This window comes from Heptranchias perlo, chromosome 6 (assembly GCF_035084215.1).
Source record: "Heptranchias perlo isolate sHepPer1 chromosome 6, sHepPer1.hap1, whole genome shotgun sequence".
NCBI lineage: Eukaryota > Metazoa > Chordata > Chondrichthyes > Hexanchiformes > Hexanchidae > Heptranchias > Heptranchias perlo.
Genome location: NC_090330.1, coordinates 111186713 through 111213510, shown reverse-complemented (window position 1 = coordinate 111213510; position 26798 = coordinate 111186713). Strand labels below are relative to the sequence as shown.

General features: G+C 48.0%; 1 protein-coding gene across 1 annotated transcript in view; it reads left to right on the top strand.

Moving 5' to 3' along the window:
- The first annotated feature begins 419 nt into the window (after nt 1-419).
- Nucleotides 420-26798, top strand: part of cars2 (cysteinyl-tRNA synthetase 2, mitochondrial) — a 57321-nt gene continuing 30942 nt past the window's right edge. Inside the window, 7 exon segments of the mRNA XM_067986643.1 lie at nt 420-752; nt 755-842; nt 3795-3845; nt 18618-18735; nt 18825-18896; nt 23097-23202; nt 24381-24461. Of these exon segments, the coding sequence (XP_067842744.1) occupies nt 599-752; nt 755-842; nt 3795-3845; nt 18618-18735; nt 18825-18896; nt 23097-23202; nt 24381-24461 (670 nt within the window). The 5' untranslated portion in view covers nt 420-598.

Sequence of the window (26798 nt, the reverse complement as noted above, 5' to 3'; positions counted from 1 at the left end):
GTGGCCTCTGGGAGTTGGAGTCCGCGGCCCGTCCGGCGCCGTGACAGCGGGACCCGGAAAGACTACAGGTCCCAGGGGGCAGCGCGCCGGCCCGGCCGCCGCTCAGGTTTGAAATTAGCGGCGAAAGGGTGAACGGCGCGGTTCAAAGGTCAGCGCTAACAGGGCGGCGGTAACCTTGAGTCGCGCTTTTACCTCAGATAGAATGGGATGGCCGGGGCGGGGGGGCACCGTTGCCATGGAGCCGCCAGTTGCTAGGCTATTAAAAGAAAACACCGCCGGTTTTTACCTCAGGGGCACCGGTCCCCCCTCGGGCGGCTCCCCCCCCACCTCCTGGCCCGGGGCCCCGCCTCCTCCCCCCGGGGCCCCGCCTCCTCCCCCCGGGGCCCCGCCTCCTCCGCCGCCGTCTCCGCTACAGGCGGAAAGCTTTGATGGATGGCGGTAACCGGGCCCCGCCTCTTCCGGTCGGTAGGCCCCGCCTCCTCCGGCGCCGTTGCCATTTCCGCCGGGGCCTAGCTGACAGGGTTTAGGCCTTCCGCCAGCACCGAGCCGGCGCTCGGCCCTTCCCCGGGCCACCAGTAACAACGTGAGCGCGCCCAGCATGAGGAAGCCGCTGGCCTGCTGGAGGTTCATCGCCGGAGCTCGGCGTTCGCTCGGCGGCGGGGAGGCCTGGGCCGCGGGGTCGGGGCCGCCCGGCGACGGCTGTCATGTGAGGGAGCGGCGGCCCGCGGGGCCGTGCGGTGACTGGCAGCGACCGCGGGCCACCCGACCGGCCTGAGGGTCTACAACAGCCTGACGCGGAGTAAAGAGCCGCTGGTGCTCGGCCAGCCGGGCACTGCCTCCTGGTACAGCTCCCCGCAACCCCCCCCCGCTCCCTCCCCGCAACCCCCCCCCGCTCCCTCCCCGCAACCCCCCCGCTCCCTCCCCCCGCTCCCTCCCCGCTCCCCCCCCCCGCTCCCTCCCCGCAACCCCCCCCCCGCTCCCTCCCCGCAACCCCCCCCCCCGCTCCCTCACCGCAACCCCCCCCCGCTCCCTCCCCGCAACCCCCCCGCTCCCTCCCCCCGCTCCCTCCCCGCTCCCCCCCCCCGCTCCCTCCCGCAACCCCCCCCCGCTCCCTCCCCGCAACCCCCCCCCCGCTCCCTCCCCGCAACCCCCCCCCGCTCCCTCACCGCAACCCCCCCCCCGCTCCCTCCCCCGCAACCCCCCCGCTCCCTCCCCGCAACCCCCCGCTCCCTCCCCGCAACCCCCCCGTCCCTCCCCGCAACCCCCCCGCTCCCTCCCCGCAACCCCCCCCCCCGCTCCCTCCCCGCAACCCCCCCCCCCGCTCCCTCCCGCAACCCCCCCCCCCGCTCCCTCCCCGCAACCCCCCCCCGCTCCCTCCCCGCAACCCCCCCCCGCTCCCTCCCCGCAACCCCCCCCGCTCCCTCCCCGCAACCCCCCCCGCTCCCTCCCCGCAACCCCCCCCCGCTCCCTCCCCGCAACCCCCCCCCCCGCTCCCTCCCGCAACCCCCCCCCGCTCCCTCCCCGCAACCCCCCCCCGCTCCCTCCCCCGCAACCCCCCCCCGCAACCCCCCCCCCGCTCCCTCCCCGCAACCCCCCCCCCGCTCCCTCCCCGCAACCCCCCCCGCTCCCTCCCGCAACCCCCCCCGCTCCCTCCCGCAACCCCCCCCCGCTCCCTCCCCGCAACCCCCCCCCGCTCCCTCCCCGCAACCCCCCCCCGCTCCCTCCCCGCAACCCCCCCCCGCTCCCTCCCGCAACCCCCCCCCGCTCCCTCCCCGCAACCCCCCCCCGCTCCCTCCCCGCAACCCCCCCCGCTCCCTCCCCGCAACCCCCCCCCGCTCCCTCCCCGCAACCCCCCCCCGCTCCCTCCCCGCAACCCCCCCCGCTCCCTCCCCGCAACCCCCCCCCGCTCCCTCCCGCAACCCCCCCCGCTCCCTCCCCGCAACCCCCCCCCGCTCCCTCCCCGCAACCCCCCCCGCTCCCTCCCCGCAACCCCCCCCCCGCTCCCTCCCCGCAACCCCCCCCGCTCCCTCCCGCAACCCCCCCCCGCTCCCTCCCCGCAACCCCCCCCCGCTCCCTCCCGCAACCCCCCCCCGCTCCCTCCCCGCAACCCCCCCCCCGCTCCCTCCCGCAACCCCCCCCCGCTCCCTCCCCGCAACCCCCCCCCGCTCCCTCCCCGCAACCCCCCCCCGCTCCCTCCCCGCAACCCCCCCCCGCTCCCTCCCCGCACCCCCCCCCGCTCCTCCCCGCAACCCCCCCCGCTCCCTCCCCGCAACCCCCCCCCGCTCCTCCCCAACCCCCCCCGCTCCCTCCCGCAACCCCCCCCCGCTCCCTCCCCGCAACCCCCCCCCGCTCCCTCCCCGCAACCCCCCCCCGCTCCCTCCCCGCAACCCCCCCCCGCTCCCTCCCCGCAACCCCCCCCCGCTCCCTCCCGCAACCCCCCCCCGCTCCCTCCCCGCAACCCCCCACCGCTCCCTCCCCGCAACCCCCACCGCTCCCTCCCCGCAAACCCCCCGCTCCCTCCCCGCAACCCCCCCCCGCTCCCTCCCCGCAACCCCCCCCCGCTCCCTCCCCGCAACCCCCCCCCGCTCCCTCCCCGCAACCCCCCCCCGCTCCCTCCCCGCAACCCCCCCCCGCTCCCTCCCCGCAACCCCCCCCCGCTCCCTCCCCGCAACCCCCCCCCGCTCCCTCCCCGCAACCCCCCCCCGCTCCCTCCCCGCAACCCCCCCCGCTCCCTCCCCGCAACCCCCCCCCGCTCCCTCCCCGCAACCCCCCACCGCTCCCTCCCCGCAACCCCCACCGCTCCCTCCCCGCAAACCCCCCGCTCCCTCCCCGCAAACCCCCCGCTCAAAACCCCCCGCTCCCTCCCCGCAAACCCCCCGCTCCCTCCCCGCAGTTTATTTAGGTTTTTTCCGAATAGTTGATACCAATTTTCCTGTCAGAATGAAGCCATTAAATTATTGAGATTGGGGAACTGGGACAATGCATTATTCGCCTGCTAGCTGCTAGAAGCCAACACTTGGGGGGAAACACTTTCTCACTTAAAAGTTAACTTGTGAAAAAGTGTAAGGAATCTTACAACACCAGGTTATAGTCCAACAGTTTTATTTGAAAATCACAAGCTTTCGGAGCTTACCTCCGTCAGGTGAAGGGTTCACTCACCTGACGAAGGAGGAAAGCTCCGAAAGCTTGTGATTTTCAAATAAAACTGTTGGACTATAACCTGGTGTTGTAAGATTCCTTACATTTGTCCACCCCAGTCCATCACCGGCATCTCCACACCATGTGGAAAAAGTGGCCAGTGAACGTCAAGGCTTTAGGTGCTTGTTGAGGGGACACGTCGCTTGCAGAGGCACCGTGAATGGATAATGTGAATAGCGTCCATTCACTTTTGTATTGGATATTTCTGCACTGTGTAACATCAAGCAACTGTCTGCATCATCAGTTAATTCGTGGTAAAAGTTATTTTGAGTGATTAGTTCAAATTACTGTCGTATTTAACAGTTTTGCCAAGGCCAGGGAGTGGTCATGTTGGTTTGGAATGTGGAAGGTGGTGATGGTCAGGGAAAGGATGGTTTGAACACTGAAAGTAAAAGGGAATACCTATAGTTTGAAAGAATTTTGTTGAGGCTAGCAGGCCATTTACAAGAGCATTGTTGAAAAAGATTACAATGGTAACGGTGGTTGATGCTGGGATTGTTTTATTGTGATTAGCACATTTGGGATAATTGAAATGTTGAAACAAATATACTGATGATAAAGCTGTTCTCATCTCTTATTTTGTCTTTTTTTGACAGGTATAGCTGTGGGCCGACAGTATATGACCATGCTCACCTTGGGCATGCCAGGTAAATATATCAAGACACTGGTTAATGGGCAAAGTACAATGGAAATTCAAAAACTCCACCGTCAGTGACTTTAGTGAAAGGACAGGCAGGGAGTGTTCCTTAGTGGGGAGGTGGGTCGGTAGATTATAAGACCGATACGGATGGTTGGTGTACGACCCACCCCAGCTCATCTATTCCTCCCCCCCCCGTTCCTCCTTCACAATAACCTGCTGACTCTCAGATGATTCCTCGATTTTTGCTTCAGCCACCCCTAGGTGGGAATCTGTTCCATGTGTTGGAAAGACAGAACTTGTATTTTTATGATGTGGAGATGCCGGTGATGGACTGGGGTTGACAATTGTAAACAATTTTACAACACCAAGTTATAGTCCAGCAATTTTATTTTAAATTCACAAGCTTTCGGAGGCTTCCTCCTTCCTCAGGTGAATTTCCACATCGTTCACCTGAGGAAGGAGGTAGCCTCCGAAAGCTTGTGAATTTAAAATAAAATTGCTGGACTATAACTTGGTGTTGTAAAATTGTTTACAATTGTATTTTTATAGCAGTCTTTCACATCGTCAGGACATCCCAGAGCACGTCACAGCCAAAGTATTTTTCAGTTGTGTATATAGGCAAATGTGTGTTTCTACTTTTGTGTGAGGAAGTTAGTTATGTGTTTATTTTCAGTGATGGAGAGCTCCCTGGCTTCAGTCCTACATTTCGCTCTCTGCTAGCTTAAAGCTCTGCCTCCTAACCTTTTAATACTGATTATTGCCTTGTGTTTTAATGCTAGTTTTAAGCATGTGGCTGTAGGGGGCCCTAACTTGGGAGTGCCCCAATGCAAAGTTGCACAAACCCAGCACAGCTGTAATTTTATCTTTACAATCTTGCATAGTTGCTAAATACTCGCTAGTCAGCTATTCCGTACCCATGGGAACCGAAGAGCAACTTGCAGACCAACTTTCTGTGAGCCTGTGGACAGGAAGAGCATAAATATCTGATACAGAGGGTGTGGGAGAGACCACTGGAGAGTCTCGCGATCGCTGGAATAACAGGGACAGTTGGAGTAATAGTACAACAACTTGCATTTATATAGCGCCTTTACCGGAGTAAACCATCCCAAGGTGCTTCACAATAGTGATTATCAGGCAAAGTTTGACACCGAGCCACGTAAGGAGATATTAGGACAGGTGACCAAAAGCTTGGTCAAAGAGGTGGATTTTATGGAGTATCTTAGAGGGAGAGAGAGGTTTAGGGAGGGAATTCTAGAGCTTAGGGCCTAGGAAGCTGAAGGCGCAGCCGCCAATGGTGGAGCGATGAAAATCGGATGCGCAGAGGCCAGAATTGGAAGAGCGCAGAGATCCCAGAGGTTTGTAGGGCTGGAGGAGGGAGGAGATTAGAGATAGGGAGGGACGAGGCCATGGAGGGATTTGAAAACAAGAATGAGAATTTTAAAATCGAGGCGTTGCTGGACCGGGAGCCAGTGTAGGTCAGCGAGCACAAGCAACATATCCTCCAACTCACTGCAAGCACTGCCATTGGTGTTCCACTAAATCAGTTAAAAATATAATTGTTTTACAAACGTATTCAGAGCTTTTCATAAACTTGTGCTGCAAAACCTTGAAAAATGTGCAGGAAAACTGTCCCTAAATGAACTGGGGGTCGTTGATCTCGAGGTAAAGACGTATCTTGATCTGCAAAGTTTATTAATGCCAGTTTCAAGCGGCAAGTTATAAACTGGTACTAAGTTTTGATGCGTTCTCCGATGTGTACATCAGAAGTGCATTTACGCTATAAGTTTTACCTTGGTGGGAAGCAGTTTCAGCTTTGGCCTGGCCCTGGCTCTAAGCTCGTGTGGTATGAGTTGGATGTCAAGACCCGAAGTGACTCGCGCAGAGTGCGTCTCTATCCTTCAGGCGGAGCCCTGAGTCTGGATTCAGACTTCATTCACACTGTGATCGCGGTGTTCACGTGAAGTGAAATCACTTCTGCAGTTGTGTAAATGCATCTCAGAATACACGAGTTAACATGTGTAACGGTCTGCACTGCTGTCCAAGCAAGAAAGTATGACATTCTTTTTGACCTAACTGTTTTGAGTGCTGGTTATCCTTTTTTGGGGGGGGGGGGGCGGGGGGATTGTGGGGAAAGAATGTTTTCTGATGTGGAACCTTCTGAACACGTGAAAAGAGTGATGAGGGAAAAATCCCATTTTAGGAAAAACTGGGAAATTCCCAGACTCTTTAAGGCAAGCAAGTTGCCTGGCTGGACGCGTCTCATCACTAGGTGAACCTGCCTAATCTACGTGATATGCCACAACATCGTCCTTACTCAGAAAAAAACTCCAGTTCCTCCCATGAAGGACCGTAAGTTTACGTATTCTTGCCGCATTTGATAGGCTGTGTTCAGAGACCAATGATTCGCTGATTAGCTGTATGTCTTCTGGTCCCACTGTCACTAGCTATTTCCAAAATCTTATCTAAATACACTGCATTCAATCCTCTCAATTTTTAAAACTTCAGTCTTATCTTTGAGGCTATGTTCCTCCACAAAGAATAATTCTATTGTCTGGAGCCTATTCTTGCAAATAAAAATAAATCTAAGTTTAAGGGACATCTCTGTCCTCTTTTGCATCCTCCGGAGCCTCAATATCCATCACCAGCTATGCCTGGTTTTGGTCCCCACAATACTGAAGTGCTTTATATGCCTTTAGTCTTGTACTTGATTGCCTTGAATACTTCTTGGAATCCTGTTTGTTTTTTCTTTAGCTACTTCATGTGTTTGTGACTGGTCAGTGAGTACTGTTAAGTTCCTTTCCTATGTGGTTACTTGGAATGGGCACTTGTGCATCAGACAGACCTGCTGTGAGTCTGCTGGCTCCTTGTGCAAAACACAGCGCTCCCTCCACATTCAGTGACATCAGCCTATTCACTCAACTCATCTAAATCGACCTGCAACATACTCATTTCTTTATGGTCAACTATTACATCTTTGTATCCTAGACAAATGTAACGCTATTGGAGTACTTAAGATCACTAATTAAAATAATGAACACAGCACAAAGCCCTGGAGAACTGCTGTTCACAGGGGCAAAATCAGGAGCCATTCTGTTTTAACCAATCTCTGCCCGTGCAATTTCAACCAACGCCCAATCCATGCCTCAATTTCCCCAGTAACGGCGCGGCATCTAAGACATGTCTGTGGAATTAGCAGGATGGTAGAAAGCCAACTAGATGGACCTTGATCGTCTTTCGTCCAGCAATTCCGTTGTCCCTATGATGCCACTCTTTTGCTAAGTTTAAATTGGATGGCACAGGCATGCAGGCAGCAAATTCAGTGCCCGTCAGTCTCCCACACAAAGTGTGCTTTATATAAAACCTCTTTCAATCAAATGGGTGTCAACTTTTTTGCCCAAGTACTATCTCAATTATGTATGAATTAAGTGGCATGCTGTTAAACCTAGGTTTACCTGCGCTGTGAGGCTTGGGTTCCAGGCAATGTGCGTTATCCTTCACATTAGCACTCCACTGGATCTTTATCTAGATTCATGCAGTGTGGAGGACACAGACTAAGGTGCAATTTCCTGTCACTGCTGTGAGGCAAAACAACATACTCGATTTAATCAAACTCCGTGGGAGACTCCATCTTCATAAGGGCAAAAGATTCATGAATCATTGCTGTGTTTTCAGCTTGTCAGTGACAACCTCATTCTTTGTGTGTTGGAAGAGAGGTTAAGGGGTGAACTACTTAAGGTGTTTGAGGAATGGGTGCTGGAAAAGGCCAAACCAAAACAATTGGGGGCAGGCAAAGTGGCATAAATATCGTCCACCAACCAAACACCGTTAAAAGTTTAAATTTTTGGACTCTAGGGGAATCAAGGGATATGGGGATCGAGCGGGAAAGTGGAGTTGAGGTCAAAGATCAGCCATGATCTTATTGAATGGTGGAGTAGGCTTGAGGGGCCGAATGGCCTACTCCTGCTCCTATTTCTTATGTTAAATTAAATCGTTTGCAGCAAAACCATATTACAAAAAGGCTATGGAGGCACTGGAGAAGGTGCAAAAAAGATTCACAAGAATGATACCAGAACTGAGAGGTTATAACTATCAGGAAAGACGGAGCAGGCTTGGGCTCTTTTCTCTAGAAAACAGAAGGCTGAGGGGTGACCTAATTGAGGTCTTTAAGATTATGAAGGGGTTCGATAGGGTAGACGTAGAGAAGATGTTTCCACTTGTGGGGGAGACCAAAACAAGGGGCCATAAATATAAGATAGTCACTAATAAATCCAATAAGAATTCAGAAACTTCTTTACCCAGAGACTGGTGAGAATATGGAACTTGTTACCACATGGAGTAGTTGAGGCGAATAGCATAGATGCATTTAAGGGGGACACATGAGGGAGAAGGGAATAGAAGGATATGCTGATAGGGTGAGATGAAGCGGAGAGGGAGGAGGCTCATGTGGAGCATAAACACCGGCATGGACCCGTTGGGCCGAATGGCCTGTATCTGTGCTGTAACTTTCTGTGTGGTCTGAGCAGGAGGAGATAGGTGTACTTTTAGTCTACCATTTAGAAGTGCTTAAGCTGCAATCTGAAAAGGAGCAGGGTAAATAAGCAGGAGGCAGAGCAGTACAGGGAGGAAGCGAAGGAACAGAAGGAGTGCTGGAATGGGCAGAGGGGGCTGATGGCAGCTAATAACCAGAGGAGTGAGGCTGCTGAAATTGCAGCCTATGATCTGGTGCAGCGGGTTTGGAGTTTCCAACCTGATGCTTAAATGTTATGGGATATACGGAGAGGGATATTTCAGGCCATTTGTATTACTAACAGGTCAGCGCAAATGGGAGTGAAGAACTGGTACTGTTATTCTGTGAAAGCACTTTCCGCATTCTCTGATGTAGATTCTGATTATAACACAGTAAAACATCCAACTCCCGACTCTTACAATCTCACATTAAAAGCTAATAGGTGTAATGACCATTTTGAACAAGATAAAACCCAGCTCTCTCCCCCTCACGTTCAACACCACCACCATTGCCATGCTCCCTCCCATCTGTACTGGACCAGCCACATCAACCACCGTGGCTACAAGAGCAGGGCAGAGGCTGGGTACTCTGCGACAAGTGGCTCACCTCCTGACTCCTCACAGCCTCTCCACTGTCGGCAAGGCTCGAGTCAGGAGTGTGATGGAACACCTGGATGGTGCAGCCACAACAACACATCACCGTCCAGGACAGAGCAGTTTGCTTGATCGGTGCCCCTGTCGCTGGTCTCGAATTCACCCCCTCCTGTGCACTGTGGCTACAATATGTACAAACTACAGACTGCACTGTTATTTTGACAGCATTTCGTCCTCCACAGATTAGCTAACACGAAAGCTTTCTTTAACGGTGATGGGTTTTGAAATACTAATTAATTGACCAGACTCAGTGTGTTTTATAGCTGACTTCTTATGACTTCCTGGATTGATGTGGCTGAGTGTCACCTAGTCAGCCAAATGCTTTGTGGATTATGTATGTATTAAGTGGAATGCTGTTAAACTCTGCACTAGGCTGAGAGGCTGTGTCTGTCCTCCTGTGATACGTGGTGCTGCACAATGTATGAACTTATCTTCCACAGTGGAAAAAACTAGGAAGCACTTTCAAAATAACTTAGACCTCATAGGTGACCTCCATCTTCAAAGCTTCAAATAATGCTGTGTTTTCAGTTTGTTAGTGAGTTTCTTTGGAGCCTGTGGGAAGGGGAGATCTCTAACGAAACCTCCTCTATGTACACTCCCACCAAGGGAAACAGCACGGGAACAGAAGATTATGCTGCTGTTTATTGTTCATTACTGCGGGAAGCTTTTTTAAAAAAAGGGCAAATTAACCCATTGTGGACTGCTTCCCGATCTCTTGTATTACGACCTTCAATGGCAGTGCATGTGGTGAGTCGGAAGGTTCAATACATAACGCCCTTATTAGTTATTATCAACAAAATTTAATGGGGAAAGGTAGCAGGAAGTAAGAGTGAGCTGCAGGAAATACTTGCTTTATGCCGGGGTTTTAATATATTATTCGGAAATCTCCCTTGCCGTTAGCCACAGTGAGTCAGAGAATGCATTGTTTTATGATGCTGATGCCATGTAAAATACAATATATTTAGGCCACAGTATTGAAATAATGTTATCATTAAATTGATTTGTTGGATTTTTATGCTATGGGGAATTTAATTTAGTGATTGTCCATTATTCTGTGAAAATTATAAATAAATGGCATACATATATATTTGTTTTTCTAAAAAGTATAATTTAGGAACTAATGTGGTTTTCATAGAATCATAGAAAGTTACAGCACAGAAGGAGGCCATTCGGCCCATCATGTCCGTGCTGGCCGAAAGTGAGCTATCCAGCTTAATCCCACTTTCCAGTACTTGGTCCGTAGCCCTGTAGGTTACAGCACTTCAAGTGCTCATCCAAGTACTTTTTAAATGAGTTGAGGGTTTCTGCCTCTACCACCCTTTCAGGCAGTGAGTTCCAGACCCCACCACTCGGTTTCTCAGAGAATTGGGTGAAATTAAAGTGGGGTAGGGAATTAAGGAATTAATTTATTAAAGAAACCGGTAGCAGTCAGGAACTAAGTGGCCGTAGCAGAAAATCAGGTGAAATGAATGGAATCATACAATCATAGAAGTTTACAACATGGAAACAGGCCCTTCGGCCCAACATGTCCATGTCGCCCAGTTTATACCACTAAGCTAGTCCCAATTGCCTGCACTTGGCCCATATCCCTCTATACCCATCTTCCCCATGTAACTGTCCAAATGCTTTTTAAAAGACAAAATTGTACCCTCCTCTACTACTGCCTCTGGCAGCTCGTTCCAGACACTCACCACCCTTTGAGTGAAAAAATTGCCCCTCTGGACCCTTTTGTATCTCTCCCCTCTCACCTTAAATCTATGCCCCCTCGTTATAGACTCCCCTACCTTTGGGAAAAGATTTTGACTATCGACCTTATCTATGCCCCTCATTATTTTATAGACTTCTATAAGATCACCCCTTAACCTCCTACTCTCCAGGGAAAAAAGTCTCAGTCTATCCAACCTCTCCCTATAAGTCAAACCATCAAGTCCCGGTAGCATCCTAGTAAATCTTTTCTGCACTCTTTCTAGTTTAATAATATCCTTTCTATAATAGGGTGACCAGAACTGTACACAGTATTCCAAATGTGGCCTTACTAATGTCTTGTACAACTTCAACAAGACATCCCAACTCCTGTATTCAGTGTTCTGACCAATGAAACCAAGCATGCTGAATGCCTTCTTCACCCTATCCACCTGTGACTCCACTTTCAAGGAGCTATGAACCTGTACTCCTCGATCTTTGTTCTATAATTCTCCCTAACGCCCTACCATTAACGGAGTAGGTCCTGGCCCGATTCGATCTACCAAAATGCATCACCTCACATTTATCTAAATTAAACTCCATCTGCCATTCATCGGCCCACTGGCCCAATTTATCAAGATCCCGTTGCAATCCTAGATAACCTTCTTCACTGTCCACAATGTCACCAATCTTGGTGTCATCTGCAAACTTACTAACCATGCCTCCTAAATTCTCATCCAAATCATTAATATAAATAACAAATAACAGCGGACCCAGCACCGATCCCTGAGGCACACCGCTGGTCACAGGCCTCCAGTTTGAAAAACAACCCTCTACAACTACCCTCTGTCTTCTGTCGTCAAGCCAATTTTGTATCCAATTGGCTACCTCACCTTGGATCCCGTGAGATTTAACCTTATGTAACAAACTACCATGCGGTACCCTGTCAAAGGCTTTGCTAAAGTCCATGTAGACCACGTCTACTGCACAGCCCTCATCTATCTTCTTGGTTACCCCTTCAAAAAACTCAATCAAATTCGTGAGACATGATTTTCCTCTCACAAAACCATGCTGACTGTTCCTAATCAGTCCTTGCCTCTCCAAATGCCTGTAGATCCTGTCTCTCAGAATACCCTCTAACAACTTACTCACTACAGATGTCAGGCTCACCGGTCTGTAGTTCCCAGGCTTTTCCCTGCCACCCTTCTTAAACAAAGGCACAACATTTGCTACCCTCCAATCTTCAGGCACCTCACCTGTAGCTGTCGATGATTCAAATATCTCTGCTAGGGGACCCGCAATTTCCTCCCTAACCTCCCATAACGTCCTGGGATACATTTCATCAGGTCCCGGAGATTTATCTACCTTGATGCGCGTTAAGACTTCCAGCACCTCCCTCTCTGTAATATGTACACTCCTCAAGATATCACTATTTATTTCCCCAAGTTCTCTAACATGAATTAATAAATTAATTAAATATAAACAGGATTCACGAAATAAAAGTGTGTGTAGCACAGTATCTGGTTGTTATTTTCCTATCCTCTCACTCTTCCCTTGAAGAGCAGTGAGATGTGGTGGAAGGACTCACTGTCTGACATGGGTGCTCCCTCCATGTCCGTAACCATCTTTATGCCAGCCGATAGGGGGTTAGTCCTATATGGCGAGAGGGTTTTACGGGCTCCCACAGCCTGTACGATGATGGGGTGGGGTGGGGGCCAGACACCAGACACGTTCCCGCTGGATGACGGCTGGTGCTCCACTGGGACTGTCTGGAGCGTGGGATCGGACTCTGCGCCTTCTGACTCGAAGTGGGACTGCTACCGCTGATCCACAGGCTCGCTCCAGAGTATCTGGTGAAATAAACTGCCAGGGCAAATGTGAGTGGTTGCCAGGATCCTGTTCTACTTCAAAAAAAAAAGTGCGACGGAATCTTTTAAATTCACCTGAACAGTCAGACATCTTGGTTTAACATCTCATTCGAAAGACGGCACCTCCAACAGTGCAGCACTCCCTCAGTACTGCACTGGGAGTGTCAGTCTAGGTTATGGACTGAAGTCCTAGAGTGGGACTTGAACTCTCAAACATCCTGACTCAAGGTAGAGAATTACCACCGAGCCATGGCTGACACAAATTCACTCATTAAATGAAAGCAGTATCCACTCGATATAACAGCTTCCTTTGAAATTTATCAGATGAAAAAACAGCGGTGGCCATTTAAACCAGCGGGCTTCCCCCGATATTTATTAAATAAATGGCGACTGTTATTTTAATTAACGGTTTTCCCCCAAAATTTACTAATTAACGAAAAGAAGCTGTTGTTTAATGCTAGCAATCAGCCTGTGACTCAATTAAGTAATTGTTTACAATTGTCAACCCCAGTCCATCACCGGCATCTCCACATCCATTAATTAAATAAAGGAATCAGGAACTGCTGCTGGATTCTTCCATCAATTAGTAAATTAAAAAACCCAACAGGTTGCTTTTCCTGCAGACTGGTTAATTCAATAAAAGCTGCTTTTGCTCCTTCAGACAAAAGTTTAACAGAATCATAGAATCTTATAGCACAGAAGGAGGCCATTCGGCCCATTGTGCCTGTGCTGGCTCTTTGAAAGGGCTATCCAATTAGTCCCACTCCCCACTCCGTCCACATAGCCCTGTAAATTTTTCCATTTCAAGTATATATTCAATCTCCTTTTGAAAGTTACTATTAAATCTGCTTCCACCGCCCTTTCAGACAGTAAATTCTAGATCATAAAAACTCACTGCGTTTAAAAAAAAAAAATTCTACCTCCCCTCTGGTACTTTTGCCAATTACTTTAAATCTGTGTCCTCTGGTTACTGACCCTCTTTCCACTGGAAACAGTTTCTCCTTTACTCTATCAAAACCCTTCATAAAAGAAGAATTATATTTAGAAAAAGAGCTTTAAAAGTATCTTAGTATTTCAGTTGGTCACACGGTTAGGATAGGCCAGTGAGAAGTTACTATATGGAGGGAGGAAAAACCAGCTGAAAAGTGTCAAAGATTGAGGAATGACGCACTACGAAAGATCCTGACTCCCTGATGTGCCAAAATATGGACACAAGCAGTAAGGAAGACACATGGGAAGTGTGTGCTGGACACAAGACTTTTAATATATACCAGCTGCCCTCCTGTGATGTTGCACACAAAGATCCGGACTGAGTGGGGAGGATAGTTAGATCCAGGAGGAGAGAAGGCGGGGGAGGAAGAAGGGGGAATGGGGTACATGGGAGCAAAGGCTATACCATAGCCTATACTCCTGTACCACCTGTGGGGGAAATTCCCTCTTGGTGGGGATGGGGGGCCTCTCCCCCTTCCCTCTCGGGGTGGGGCCCCTCGGGGTAGGAGGGAGGGGCCCCTCCCCCCATTCCCTCTTGGGGGGGAGGGGGCCCCTTCCCCCTCGGGGGGGTGGGGCGTGCCCATTCCCCCTCGGGGGGAGGAGGAGGAGCCCCTCCCCTCTCGCCACAGTAGTGGGGTGGGGTGGGTTGCAATGAGCTCCCCTTCTTTCAGGGGTGGATTTCCTTTACCGCGGTGGGTGGGGGGGTCCACTATGTTTCCCCAGACTCGGAATTCCCTCTCCATGGGAGACGGTGCTGGCCAGAGGGTCTGTTTGTGGTGGGCGAGGGGGTTTGGGAATGGGCTATTAGATGCAGCACCCCTCCTTCCAACACATAAACCGACTCAAATATAATGCAACGGGAGATCCACTTTTAATATGTTAACGTTCTTACGTAGAAACATAGAAAGGTTACAGCACGGAAGGAGGCCGTTCAGCCCATCGAGTCTGTGCCGGCTCTATGCAAGAGCAATCCAGCTAGTCCCACTCCCCCGTCCTATCCCCGTAGCCCTGCAAGTTTTTTCCTTTCAAGTACTTATCCAGTTCCCTTTTGAAGGCCATGATTGAATCTGCCTCCACCACCCCCTCAGGCAGTGCATTCTAGATCATAATCACTCGCTGTGTAAAACAAGTTTTTCCTCATGTCACCTTTGGTTCTTTTGCCATTCACCTTAAATCCATGTCCTCTGGTTCTTGACCCTTCTGCCAATGGGAACAGTTTCTCTCTATCTACTCTCTCTAGACCTTTCATGATTTTAAATATCTCTATCAAATCTCCTCAACCTTCTCTGTTCCAAGGAGAACAACCCCAGCTTCTCCACTGTATCCACGTAATTAAAATAACCTCAACCCTGGAATCATTTAGTTAACCTTTTCTGCACCCTCTCTAAGGCCTTCACCTTTCCTAAAGTGCGGTGCCCAGAATTGGACACTATACTCCAGTTGTGGCCGAACCAGTGTTTTATAAAGGTTCATCATGATTTCCTTTCTTTTGTACTCTATGCCTCTATTTATAAAGCCCAGGATCCCATGGGCCGTGTACTCCATTGAAAACTGCTATGTAAACATTTCCTTATGAGGCATCCTATATTAAGATGTCCACAATTACCGGTTGCATTTGCTTGTGATGCCAGTAAGTGGTGGTGTAGCAGGAGTTTTAATGTTATTTTCAGACTGGGCTGTCCCATTTATACCTCGGGCTTTGTCGTAGCTTCTTTAGATCTCCACCTGCTGGGTGGTTGTAATTAATTTTACTTTTTTAAAATTTAAAGTTTAATAAATTGTGGGCTTTTTTAACATTGAATTTTTGCTACCCTTGCTCACAGCTAGCCCTCCTCCCGCCCTGTCCTAGTGGTTGCAGCTCCCTGCCCCCTCCAGCCCTGCTCTGAAACGTTTAGACAGATCAACTGGCAGCGAATCCGGACAAGATTTGGGCAATGCCAGTCAACCCTGCAGAGTCCTCCTCATTAACATCTGTGGACTGGTGCCCAATTTGGGAGAGCTGTCCTACAGACAAGTCGAGCAATAGTCTGACATAGTTGCATCTCATCAGCTAACATCCCAGACTTCTCCATCACTGTCCAACCAACAAGATAGACCCTCCAGAGGTGGTGACATAGTGGGGTGGAATTGGCCCAGCTTTTTTTTATTCGTTCATGGGATGTGGGCGTCGCTGGCGAGGCCGGCATTTATTGGCCATCCCTAATTGCCCTTGAGAAGGTGGTGGTGAGCCGCCGCCTTGAACCGCTGCAGTCCGTGTGGTGAAGGTTCTCCCACTGTGCTGTTAGGGAGGGAGTTCCAGGATTTTGAGTACTGACCAATTTCTTTCCAATCAGCAGTAAAGTGATAGAAGTCATCAGTAGTGACATCTAAAAAGGAAAGGAAGAACTTGTATTTCTACTGCGCCTTTTGCGATCTCGGGGCGTCCAATGAAGTACCCTTTGAAGTGTAGTCACTGTTGTAATGTAGGAAACGCGGCAGCCAATTTGCGCACAGCAAGGTCCCACAAATAGCAGTGTGATAATGACCAGATAATCTGTTTTAGTAATGTTGGTTGAGGGATCAATATTGGCCAGGACACTGGGGAGAACTCCCCGGCTCTTCTCTGAATAGTGCCATGGGATCTTGTAAGTTCATCTGAGCGGGCAGACTGGGCCTTGGTTTAACGTCTCATCCAAAAGACGGGACCTCCGACAGTGCAGCACTCCCTCCGCACTGCACTGGAGTGTCAGCCTAGATTATGTGCTCATGTCTCTGGAGTGGGACTTGAGTAGGAACACCATCATCACTAGGTTCCCCTCCCAAGTTGCACACCATCCTACCTTGGACAAATGTCGGTCCTTCATTGTCGCTGGGTCAAAATCCTGGAATTCCCTACCTAATGTCACCACAGGGATTGCAGAGGTTTGAGGAGAAGGCCCACCGCCACCTCTCGCAGCAACTAGGAATGGGCAATGACCCACGTCCTTAGAACAAACTATGTCCCCCTCCCGCTGCTGAAGCTGCCACCATATCGCCCACATCTTTAACCCATTCCTGCCTGCCCCCCTCGTTCCCCATCCGACTTTCTCCTCCTCGCACTGTTCCAACTCTCACTCCTGGCTCCAGCTGCCATCCTTAACTCTCACCTAATTACTTCTCTGCTCCCATCCCCAACAAACACATGCCCAGTACCGTGTACATTCAATGCCCCATTGCACACACATTGTTTTTATTTTGTTTTTTTGAAGATTTATTCCCCATTGCTTTTCTTCTCCGGGCCTGTTCCTCTATGGCTTTTTTTTTGGAGGTTTTGTTTCCTGTTACCCTTTTTTTGAACTCCTCTTCCCCATGTACTATTCTTCACTTTTTTTCTAAACCTCACTTTTGTCCCCATCTACTGACCTAAAACCTAACTATCTCATTCTGCAAACTCCAACTCTTCAGTACTCCAACTTCCCCATATACTCACTCCCCTGCTACTCCTATCGCTCCCTCCCCTTTCAGCACTGTGCCCTCCCCCCGCCCCCCCAAATATCCTCACCTCTCTAGCCCATTTAACTGCTCCCGTCTCATAGTCTTACAAATGAAATAACTTTCTCCCACAATCAACATTCTCTGACCCACTATATCCTTTGCTGCAACACAATCACTTCTTTGTAAATGGACAGTATCCTCGGGCCCCATTGTGCAGTACCATGTGAGTTATACCAGCAGGTTCTAAAATATTACATATATTTCACAGCTTTTTAACTGCCATTCCCATCACTACAATTGTATAAAAACTTTCAATGTGCAATTTTCTTATTTTTCAATTAAGTTAATTTCATTTCGGTTTCATATTTCTCCTACTGTTCTCTCTGTTTCATGATGAGCATTTGTTCTATTCATAACATCTAAAATACACCAATACATTAATACGTTCTCAGTTACACCATATGATGCGCTCCTTATTAAACAGCATGTGCAAATATGTGTACAATCATAGAATTGGAGTCTGCAGACTTCACTAACAGTGCCACGCTATATTATAATAAAAACACCATTTTCGTTATTCAAACACTGGAAATCTGCTACAATTCCATGTAATCGTTAGAGTATTCGAAATCCTAATCGAAACTTTGAAAGGGAATTTATAAGATGAAAGCTTTTTAATTAAATGTATATTTGTTTCTATTTTGAAGGGAGGGGAGGATGTCTGTACTTGGCATTTCAGTCATTATCTTCATGCATCAGTAATGGGGGGAGAGGGAGGGCTGAAACACAGACAGTACTGGAAGTATAAAGGGGGAGGTCAGTAGGAACTTTTTCATGCAAAGGATCATTAGGATGTAGTGTTTTAAGTGGCTATTGAATTCGAGTCAGTTACGATATTTAAGAATTTGCATTTATATAGCGCCTTTCACAACCCAAGAACATCCCAGAGTGCTTTACAGCCAATGAATTACTTTTGCAGTGATGTCACTGTTGTAATGTTGGGAAATGTGGCAGCCAATTTACGCACAGCGAGGGCCCACAAACAGCAATGAAATAAATGACAACATCACCTTTTTAGTGATGTTGGTTGGGAGATAAAAATTGGCCAGGGCACCAGGGCGATCTCCCCTGCCTGAGAAGGCAGACAGGGCCTCAATTTAACGCCTCATCTGAAAGACGGCACACAAACTCCTGACCCCGAGGTGAGAACACTACCCACTGAACCATGGCTGACACCCAAGAAAAACGTCAGGAGAAATATTAATGCTTACAGGGAAATGGTATTGTGGACATCTGTGATGGGAGAGTTAGCTCAGGCACAGGCATGATGGCTGGAATGACCTGCCCCAAGGTGGGGTAGATTTTGCTGGTGTGTCCCTGATTTTCTGGTCATTAGTGCCGAGTAAATTGGGAGCACCGCGAACTGCCCGGGGTGTCCAGCTCTCTGATCCGTGAGAACCCGGACCCCAGACTGAGACCCCGTCCCCGGGACCCAGACCTCTTACCTGGTGCTGAACCTTGGAATACTTACACCCCACACACACACACACACACACACACACACACACACACCTTAAAATGGAAAAATCAGCAACAACTTTTTCACTGTCTCCATTTTTTTTTAGCTCCTATGTTAAATTTGACATCATGAAAAGAATATTGATCAAGGTCTTTGGCATCGATGTCGTCATGGTGATGGTAATCACGGATATTGATGACAAAATAATTCAAAGAGCAAATGAGGTAAATTACAAGAACTCTCAGAAAGCATTTGAATTTAAAACCATGAAATTAAAATTTGAATGACTGACTGATTATTTTCCCGATTCCAGTTGAATATTTCCCCATCAGTACTTGCTCGAATTTATGAAGAGGATTTCAAACAGGATATGGCATGTTTAAAGGTACAACGTTTCATTGCAAATACAGCACAAGAGGCATTTTTTGAGCAGCTGCTAATTGTTTTTAAGCACTTTTAATTTTGGCTTTATGTTGCATGGTTAAAATTTACAATTAGGTTACAAAAGTTCCCTGTTTAGTGCAGTGGTCATTGGAATGATTGCCTGTGATTGTATTATATAAAATAAAACAACCCAACAATGGTAAAGCAGCCTGGGACTGGAGGAAAGGAAGGGGAGAGAGTTACCGCCTGCAAGGGGAAGAGGAGGAACCATGGAATCTTACAGCACAAAAGGAGGCCATTCGGCCCATCGTGCCTGTGCCGGCTCTTTGAAAGAGCTATCCAGTTAGTTCCACTCCCCTGCCCTTTCCCCATAGCCCTGCAGTTTTTTCCATTTCAAGTATTTATCCAATTCCCTTTTGAAAGTTATTATTGAATCTGCTTCCACCGCCCTTTCAGGCAGTGAATTCCAGATCATAACAACTCGCTGCGCAAAAAAAAAGATCTCCTCATCTCCCCTCTGATTCTTTTGCCAATTACTTTAAATCTGTGTCCTCTGATTACTGACGCTCCTGCCACTGGAAACAGTTTCTCATTATTTACTCTTTCAAAACCCCTCAAAATGTTGAACACCTCTATTAAATCTCCCTTTAATCTTCTCTGCTCTGAGGAGAACAACCCCAGCTTCTCCAGTCTCTCCACACCACTGAAGTCCCTCATCCCTGGAACCATTCTAGTAAATCTCCTCTGCACCCTCTCCAAGGCCTTCACATCCTTCCTAAAGTGCGATGCCCAGATTTGGACACAATACTCCAGTTGAGGCCTGACCAGTGATTTATAAAGGTTTAGCAGTAACCAGTACGAGAAAGACGCGGGTCTGGGCTTGGATAATAGGTAGACATTTCTGAAAATGAGGAACATGAATGAAGAGGAACGCTGGAGCCGGGGGTTACCATTGGGGGAAAAGAGAGACATCAGCCATCAGAACAGGCAAGTGGTACTGGCGAGGGATTCTACAATTAGGAAGACAAATAGCTTGTTTTGGAGTCCCAAATGAAGTGTTTACCTCCCAGATGCCAGGGTGAGGGACATAACAGAGCAGGTAGGACAACTTCTGAACAGGAAGGGAAGGAACCAAATTGTGGTTCACATGGGAACCAGCAAAAGGAAAGAGTAGGAAGGGGGGCTTGCTGAGAGAGTTTTGAGGAGTTCAGTTCTAAAGAAAGAAAGAACCTGCATTTATATAGCGCCTTTCACGACCTCAGGACGTCCTGAAGCGCTTTACAGCCAGTGAAGTACTTTTGAAGTGTAGTCACAGTTGTAGGAAATGCGGCAGCCAATTTGTGCACAGCAAGATCCCACAAACAGCAATGAGATAAATGACCAGATAATTCGTTTTAGTGACGTTGGTTGAGGGATAAATATTGGCTAGGACACTGGGGAGAACTCCCCTGCTCTTGTTTGAAATAGTGCCATGGGATCTTTTACATCCACCTGAGAGGGCAGACGGGCCCTCGGTTTAACGTCACACCCGAAAGACGGCACCTCCGACAGTGCAGCACTCCCTCAGTGCAGCCCCCCCCCCCCCCCCCCCCCAGTTCTGCACTGGGAGTGTCGGCCTGGATTATGTGCTCAAGTCTCTGGAGTGGGACTTGAACCCATGACCTCAGAGGTGATTTTATTTAATTTATTCCATAGGAAAGTAATGACAAAATAAAATAAAAGTACAAGAACTCAAGGGGTGGTAATCCCATGTAATATGCACTGGACACAAGTTAAAGAGAAGCAGATTAGAGATGTCAACTCATGACTAGACAGTGCAGAAGGGAGAATTTCAGATTCTTAAGATATTGGGACCTGTTCTAGGGCGGGGGAAGCTCTGCAGATTGGACAGGTTTCACCTGAATCAGACCGATAGAGAGGGTAAATAGGGCAGGAGGAAGGATTGAAGCTTAAAAGAGAATGGCAGAGCAGAGAAGACATAAAAAGAAGGAAGAATAAGGAGAGATGGAGTTCGAAAAGGTCCAGAAACTAGATCTTGTATGAAGTTGGGGAAAAGGGGTGCCTCCCATGTGTGGAGTGGGGATTTGGGGGTCCTTGCTGGGGAAGGAGGCAATGATGATGTAGCTTCCACAACTACCTGCTTCAACAACGACACAGCCATTGGGTAAACGCACAGGGCAGTGTGAGACAACGCTCAGTCCGCTGGAGGGAGGGAGGGAGTGAATGATGCCCCGGAGCAGAATGGGTAGCGAAGACAGACCTGAATTCGTAGCAGAGACTACGTATTGATAGCGAGACTGGCCATCGACAGAGCATCCCGTGACTCTAAGCCTTGCTCTCTCTGTCCCGTTACACTCAGTAATAGTTGGTATACTCAAGTACATAGTGAGAATGGTGCCTTCTGCAAGTTATTGCCCAGCAATGTGACGGGCACAGACTGACAGTGGGTGCGTCCAGCTCCTTGGCTCAACCTGTTCATTCAGCCAAAGGAAGGCCTGAGTGCACAGTGGGAACTGGGGGATGCAGCAGGACCAGAGAGAAGGGCAGGCCTGCATAGGGAAGCTTGATCGAGGCAATCTAACATCCAATGGCTAATTTTCTGCCCGAGTTTAGTGTTCTCCTTTTCAGAATTATTGTTCTGAAAGTTATTGATGTGGTTCTATATTCAGCTTGTTAGAAGTCAAACTGGCAGCCAAAGCAGCTTGAAAGGATAAATTGAGTGCTGTTCATGGTGGTCATTAATTCATGGTTCATTCTACGGCAGCTGCCGCTACTGTGTGTGTGTCTCTCACGGGGGTGGGGGTTAAAGATAAGGGGCTAAGAGTAGAGGGATGTTTAGTTTGGGTCAAGGCCGTGCTATACCTCACCTGAGAGCGATCAAAGCTGTTACTTGCTCCCAAAGTGTCCCATTGTGAGACACTGACATCCCTTGTCTTGATAAACACATTTAAAAAATATACATCAGCGTTGAAGAAACGCTTACAGAGGCTAATATTGTATGCAAGGGTTTTTCATTTTATTTCTAAGTTTTAAAAGTATTCAAAGGATAAAAAGGAGTTTTGAAATCTGTCTCTAAAATAAAAGTTTTTTAAAAATTGTGCCACTTGCTGCTTTTACTGACAGTCCCGGATTTTAAACTAGGAGCAGCTGGCCAGAGTATATCTTAATCCACTTGTGCCGGAAAATTAGAGATCAAAATTAAAAATAGGTGCCGATAAGTTCTGATCGCAGAAAGGTGTGGGAGGAATAGCCACAGATGCAGGCTGCACCTGAACTTTTATAGTAACATTTTAGAGTTTTTATTCTCCAATAAATTCCTATTTTCTTGTAAATCCTTGTTTTTTCACTGAGTTTCCTGTATTGAGGGAGTGTTTTTTTTAAGAAAAAAATGTTTGCCTGACTTTTATTCAATAGATTATTATTTGTACATTGCTAAGACCTGTGTTTTGTTCCATTTACTTGTTTTTTGGGAGGGTGGTAATTTTCTGTCTGTGTTTTGGAGGGGATTGTCATTGTGCCTTTTATTAAGCCCTCTGACAGCCCAGGTACTACAGCCTGTGCCTGTGAGCACTGGTTCTGCCGTGGAATGTTTTACTGCAAACACAGACGTTGTGTCCCTCCACGGGGGTGGGGTAGATCGTGGCCCTCCGCGATAGTGTAAAATGGGCAACAGCAAATCGGCAGCTCCTTTTTGCGTCTCTCTCTCTTTATTTCCATTGCTGACTCACTATCACCCGTTTTACATTATCGCAAAAAGTCAAACTCTACCCCAGGGAGTTTGACCATGACTTTTTATTCGAAAAAGTCTGCTTTTAAATTCAGAGCAAATGGAACCGATCTTGCCATGTGGGAATGAAACATTTTACAGATGGGGGATTGATGTAGTGTGGCCCAATTTTGTGTTGTTTTCAGCTCCAGTACCTGTAATATTGAAACACAAACCAAGTGCTGCAGTCATGTAAACGGAACACAAGAAAGGGCAGTAATTTATTGTAAAATTGCATAGAAATGGTACTGCATGGGTAATTCTGACCCTTCCCCTGCCTTAAACTATTCAAATCCGTGGAAAATGTCATTTTAGGTTTGAAAGCTCGTTTCATATCTAACTCTTCCACCAAGACATTATAGTCCTGTTTGTGAGATAGCGTAGGAAATTGGTTCAGTCAAATCCTGAAAACTATTCTCAATGTTTTATTTGTAGGTTCTTCCACCCACAGTTTACATGAGAGTGACTGACAACATTCCACGGATCGTGGAATTTATAGAAAGAATAATTCACAATGGCCATGCCTATTCTACCTCCGCAGGTGAGTTTGTGCAATGATGGCTGTCTCATCAGTGAGTTTCAGCTGTATTTTTATTATTGAAATTAATTCTTAATCTAGTCTTGTACATGATGTGGAGATGCCGGAGATGGACTGGGGTTGACAATTGTAAACAATTTTACAACACCAAGTTATAGTCCAGCAATTTTATTTTAAATTCACAAGCTTTCGGAGATTTTCTCCTTCCTCAGAAGGAGAAAATCTCCTTGGAAACATTTGCCTGAGGAAGGAGAAAATCTCCGAAAGCTTGTGAATTTAAAATAAAATTGCTGGACTATAACTTGGTGTTGTAAAATTGTTTACAATAGTCTTGTACAGGCAAAATACTAATTTTAGTCTATGGGTGGCAAAGCTTCTTGTAATGCATAGCTTGCCTTTGACTGTCAAGTGTTATTTATGTGTGAATTTTTAAAAAACTTTACAGGTGACATGTTGGTGTGTGTGGTTTAAGGGGGGGGTGGGGACAGGAAACTTGTTTCAGTTCCACTTCACTGTGTTGAGATGAGTCTGATTTGAAAATAAGAACCATTTAAAACTTATATGGAGAGTTCGATGTTACAAAAAGAGTTGAACATTTGGCAACGGTTATGGGTTTAATTTGTTTCAAACAACATAGTGGCAAATAAATTGCTCTCATTTTTGAGGGGAGATTTAATAGAGGTGTTTAAAGTTATGAGGGGTTTTGATAGAGTAGACATGAAGAAACTGTTTCCACTGGCAGGAGGGTCGGTAACCAGAGGACACAGATTTAAGATCATTGGCAAGAATTTTTTTTACGCAGCGAGTTATTTTGATCTGGAATGCGCTGCCTGAAAGGGCGGAGGAAGCAGATTCAATAGTAACTTCCAAGAAAGGAATTGGATAAATACTTGAAAGGGAAAAACTTACAGGCTATGGGGAAAGAGCGGGGGAGTGGGACTAATTGGATAGATCTTTCAAAGAGCCGGCATAGGCACGATGGGCCGAATGGTCTCTTTCTGTGCTGTAAGATTCTATGATTCAAGGTGATTTTAACAACTGTATGAAGCTCAGTATCAGTTTGTCCTAGAATAAATGAGATATTAACCTTGTGACATAGAGAAATTCTTAACCAAGCCTGTCGTGATTTCAGAACACTCAGCTTTTATTTACTGAGTGAAACACTCCCTTTTTAATTTCAGGAAATGTGTATTTTGACATCCAGTCTATTGGTGGTCAGTATGGGAAGTTTGGGGTGTGTGCTGATATTGCTGGAGAAACAAGTATGTATTTATAATTCTGTTATTGTTGTTACTGTTTGAGTTTTTACCTTTTAACATCTATCTGGTTTTAAGGGCCAGAGTTCCCATCAACAGAGTCTCGGGGACTAAAAGCTCTGCCATTATTCTCTGCATCGCAATGGATAGTGTGTGGCCCAGGTTACCCGTTGTCCCCGAATCGCAGTAAATTGCTTATTGGAGAATGTGTGGGATGCCCACCACCCTCCCCCGTCACCGGGCGTTCGCCCCCACACCACCCGACAAATCCCTGGTCACCACCCCCCACCGGGGGGCCCCTCCCACCCCCCCCAGCCTCTTGCCGGGCACTCTGTCACCTCAAAATGGCAAAATAACACATGGCTAAACTACTGTTCAATATAAATAATACACAGATCCAAGATATCAGCAGTAGAGGGATCGAACTCGCACTTTACACAACTGGGGGCGGGGCGACTGTTTAAAAAGACAGTGTCGATAATTCTTACCGTACCTCTCAGCGTGTCCTTAGAAACACAGTCTCTGATGGTGAGACGTATTCTGGTGTTGCTATCTCCCTTCCTAATGTAAGAGGCTAGGTGACGAGAAGACAGGAGTCCCTGGGAAAGTCCCTGGATTATAAGGGTGTCTCTTCCCTTAAAGCTGTCTGATTAAAGAATATCCGACCTGACACACTTCACAGTAAATAGGACCGGTGGTCTAGCAATCCTGCCTCTTGGTCGTGTTCACGTCTGACCAGTTACACTGATTCTCGGCGATGACGACAACAACAACTTGCATTTATATAGCACCCTTACTGTAGTAAAACATCCCAAGGCGCTTCACAGGAGCGATTATCAAACAAAATTTGACACCGAGCCACATAAGGAGATATTAGGACAGGTGACCAAAAGCTTGGTCAAAGAGGTAGGTTTTAAGGAGCGTCTTAAAGGAGGAGAGAGAGGTGGAGAGGTTTAGGGAGGGAATTCCAGAGCTTAGGGCCCAGGCAGCTGAAGGCACGGCCGCCAATGGTGGAGCGAAGGAAATCGAGTTTGCGCAAGAGGCCAGAATTGGAGGAACGTAGTGACAGTTTGGGTAGGAATTTGGGGGGGTGCAGAGTACCCAAGAGGGGAGAAATGAAAGGGGGCATGATGACAGGAGAGAAGGGCGCAAGAGGGGTAAAGAGAAGAAAAAGGTGAATAGAAGTGACGGGCCAGGGTCCGGAGCGACAGGCAAAATGTAGATTATTGGACACGGAAACTCAGACACTGGATAACAATTGAGACCACCCTCACCAAGAGGAATTAGTATAAAATAGCAATATGGAAGGACCCAAGTAAACAGGGTGTTTTAGCCAGCCAGACGTGGATTAAAATAATACATTAGGACAGACCTCCGACTGAATAGGCTGACCAGGTCCGATGGCATGCAGCCAGTACGGATATAGGCCACATACAGACTACCTTCACTACTAGGACAAAGGAACTTTCATACACACTTCTCAAAGACAAAAGCAAAATACCGCGGATGCTGGACATCTGAAATAAAAACAGAAAATGCTGGAAACATTCAGCAAGTCAGTCAGCATCTGTGGAGAGAGAAACAGAGCTAACGTTTCAGGTTGATGAACTTTCGTCAGAAATGTAAGATGTTAGAGATATAACAGTTTATAAGCAAGCACAGAGCCAGGGATAATCTTTCGATTAGGCACTTTACAGTCTTCCGACCTCAACATTGATTTCAATAACTTCAGATCAGAACCACTGCTTCCATTTTTTTTGGACAGCAGGTGCTGGTAATGGTCCTGCTGTTGCCACTTACACCTCCTCTGGACCGGTCTTTTGTTTCTTCACTTGTCCCATTCCCACCCTTCTTGCCTTGCACCGTCATCCCTTATGTCATTTAATCATTCCTGCCCTCCACCCTATCACGGACCTTCCCCTTTGTTCTCCTCCCCCCTCCCCCATTTTCCCTGGCTCTGTACTTGTTTATAAACTCTATAAACTGTTATATCTTTAACAACTTCCAGTTCTGGTGAAAGGTCATCGACCTGAAACATTAACTCTGTTTCTCTCTCCACCGATGCTGCCTGTCCTGCTGAGTGTTCCCAGCATTTTCTGTTTTTATCTCATTCATAGTTGGTAAATGCCTTTTTAATTCATAATAAAATCAAATTAACAACACAAATTCCTACATGTGTCACATAGGAAGAGGAGTAGGCCATTCAGCCCCTCGAGCCTGTTCCACCATTCAATTAAATCGTTGCTGATCTGTATCTTAACTCCATTTACCCGCCTTGGTTCCGTAAACTTTAATACCCTTACCTAACAAAAATCTATCGATCTCAGTTTTGACATTTTCAAT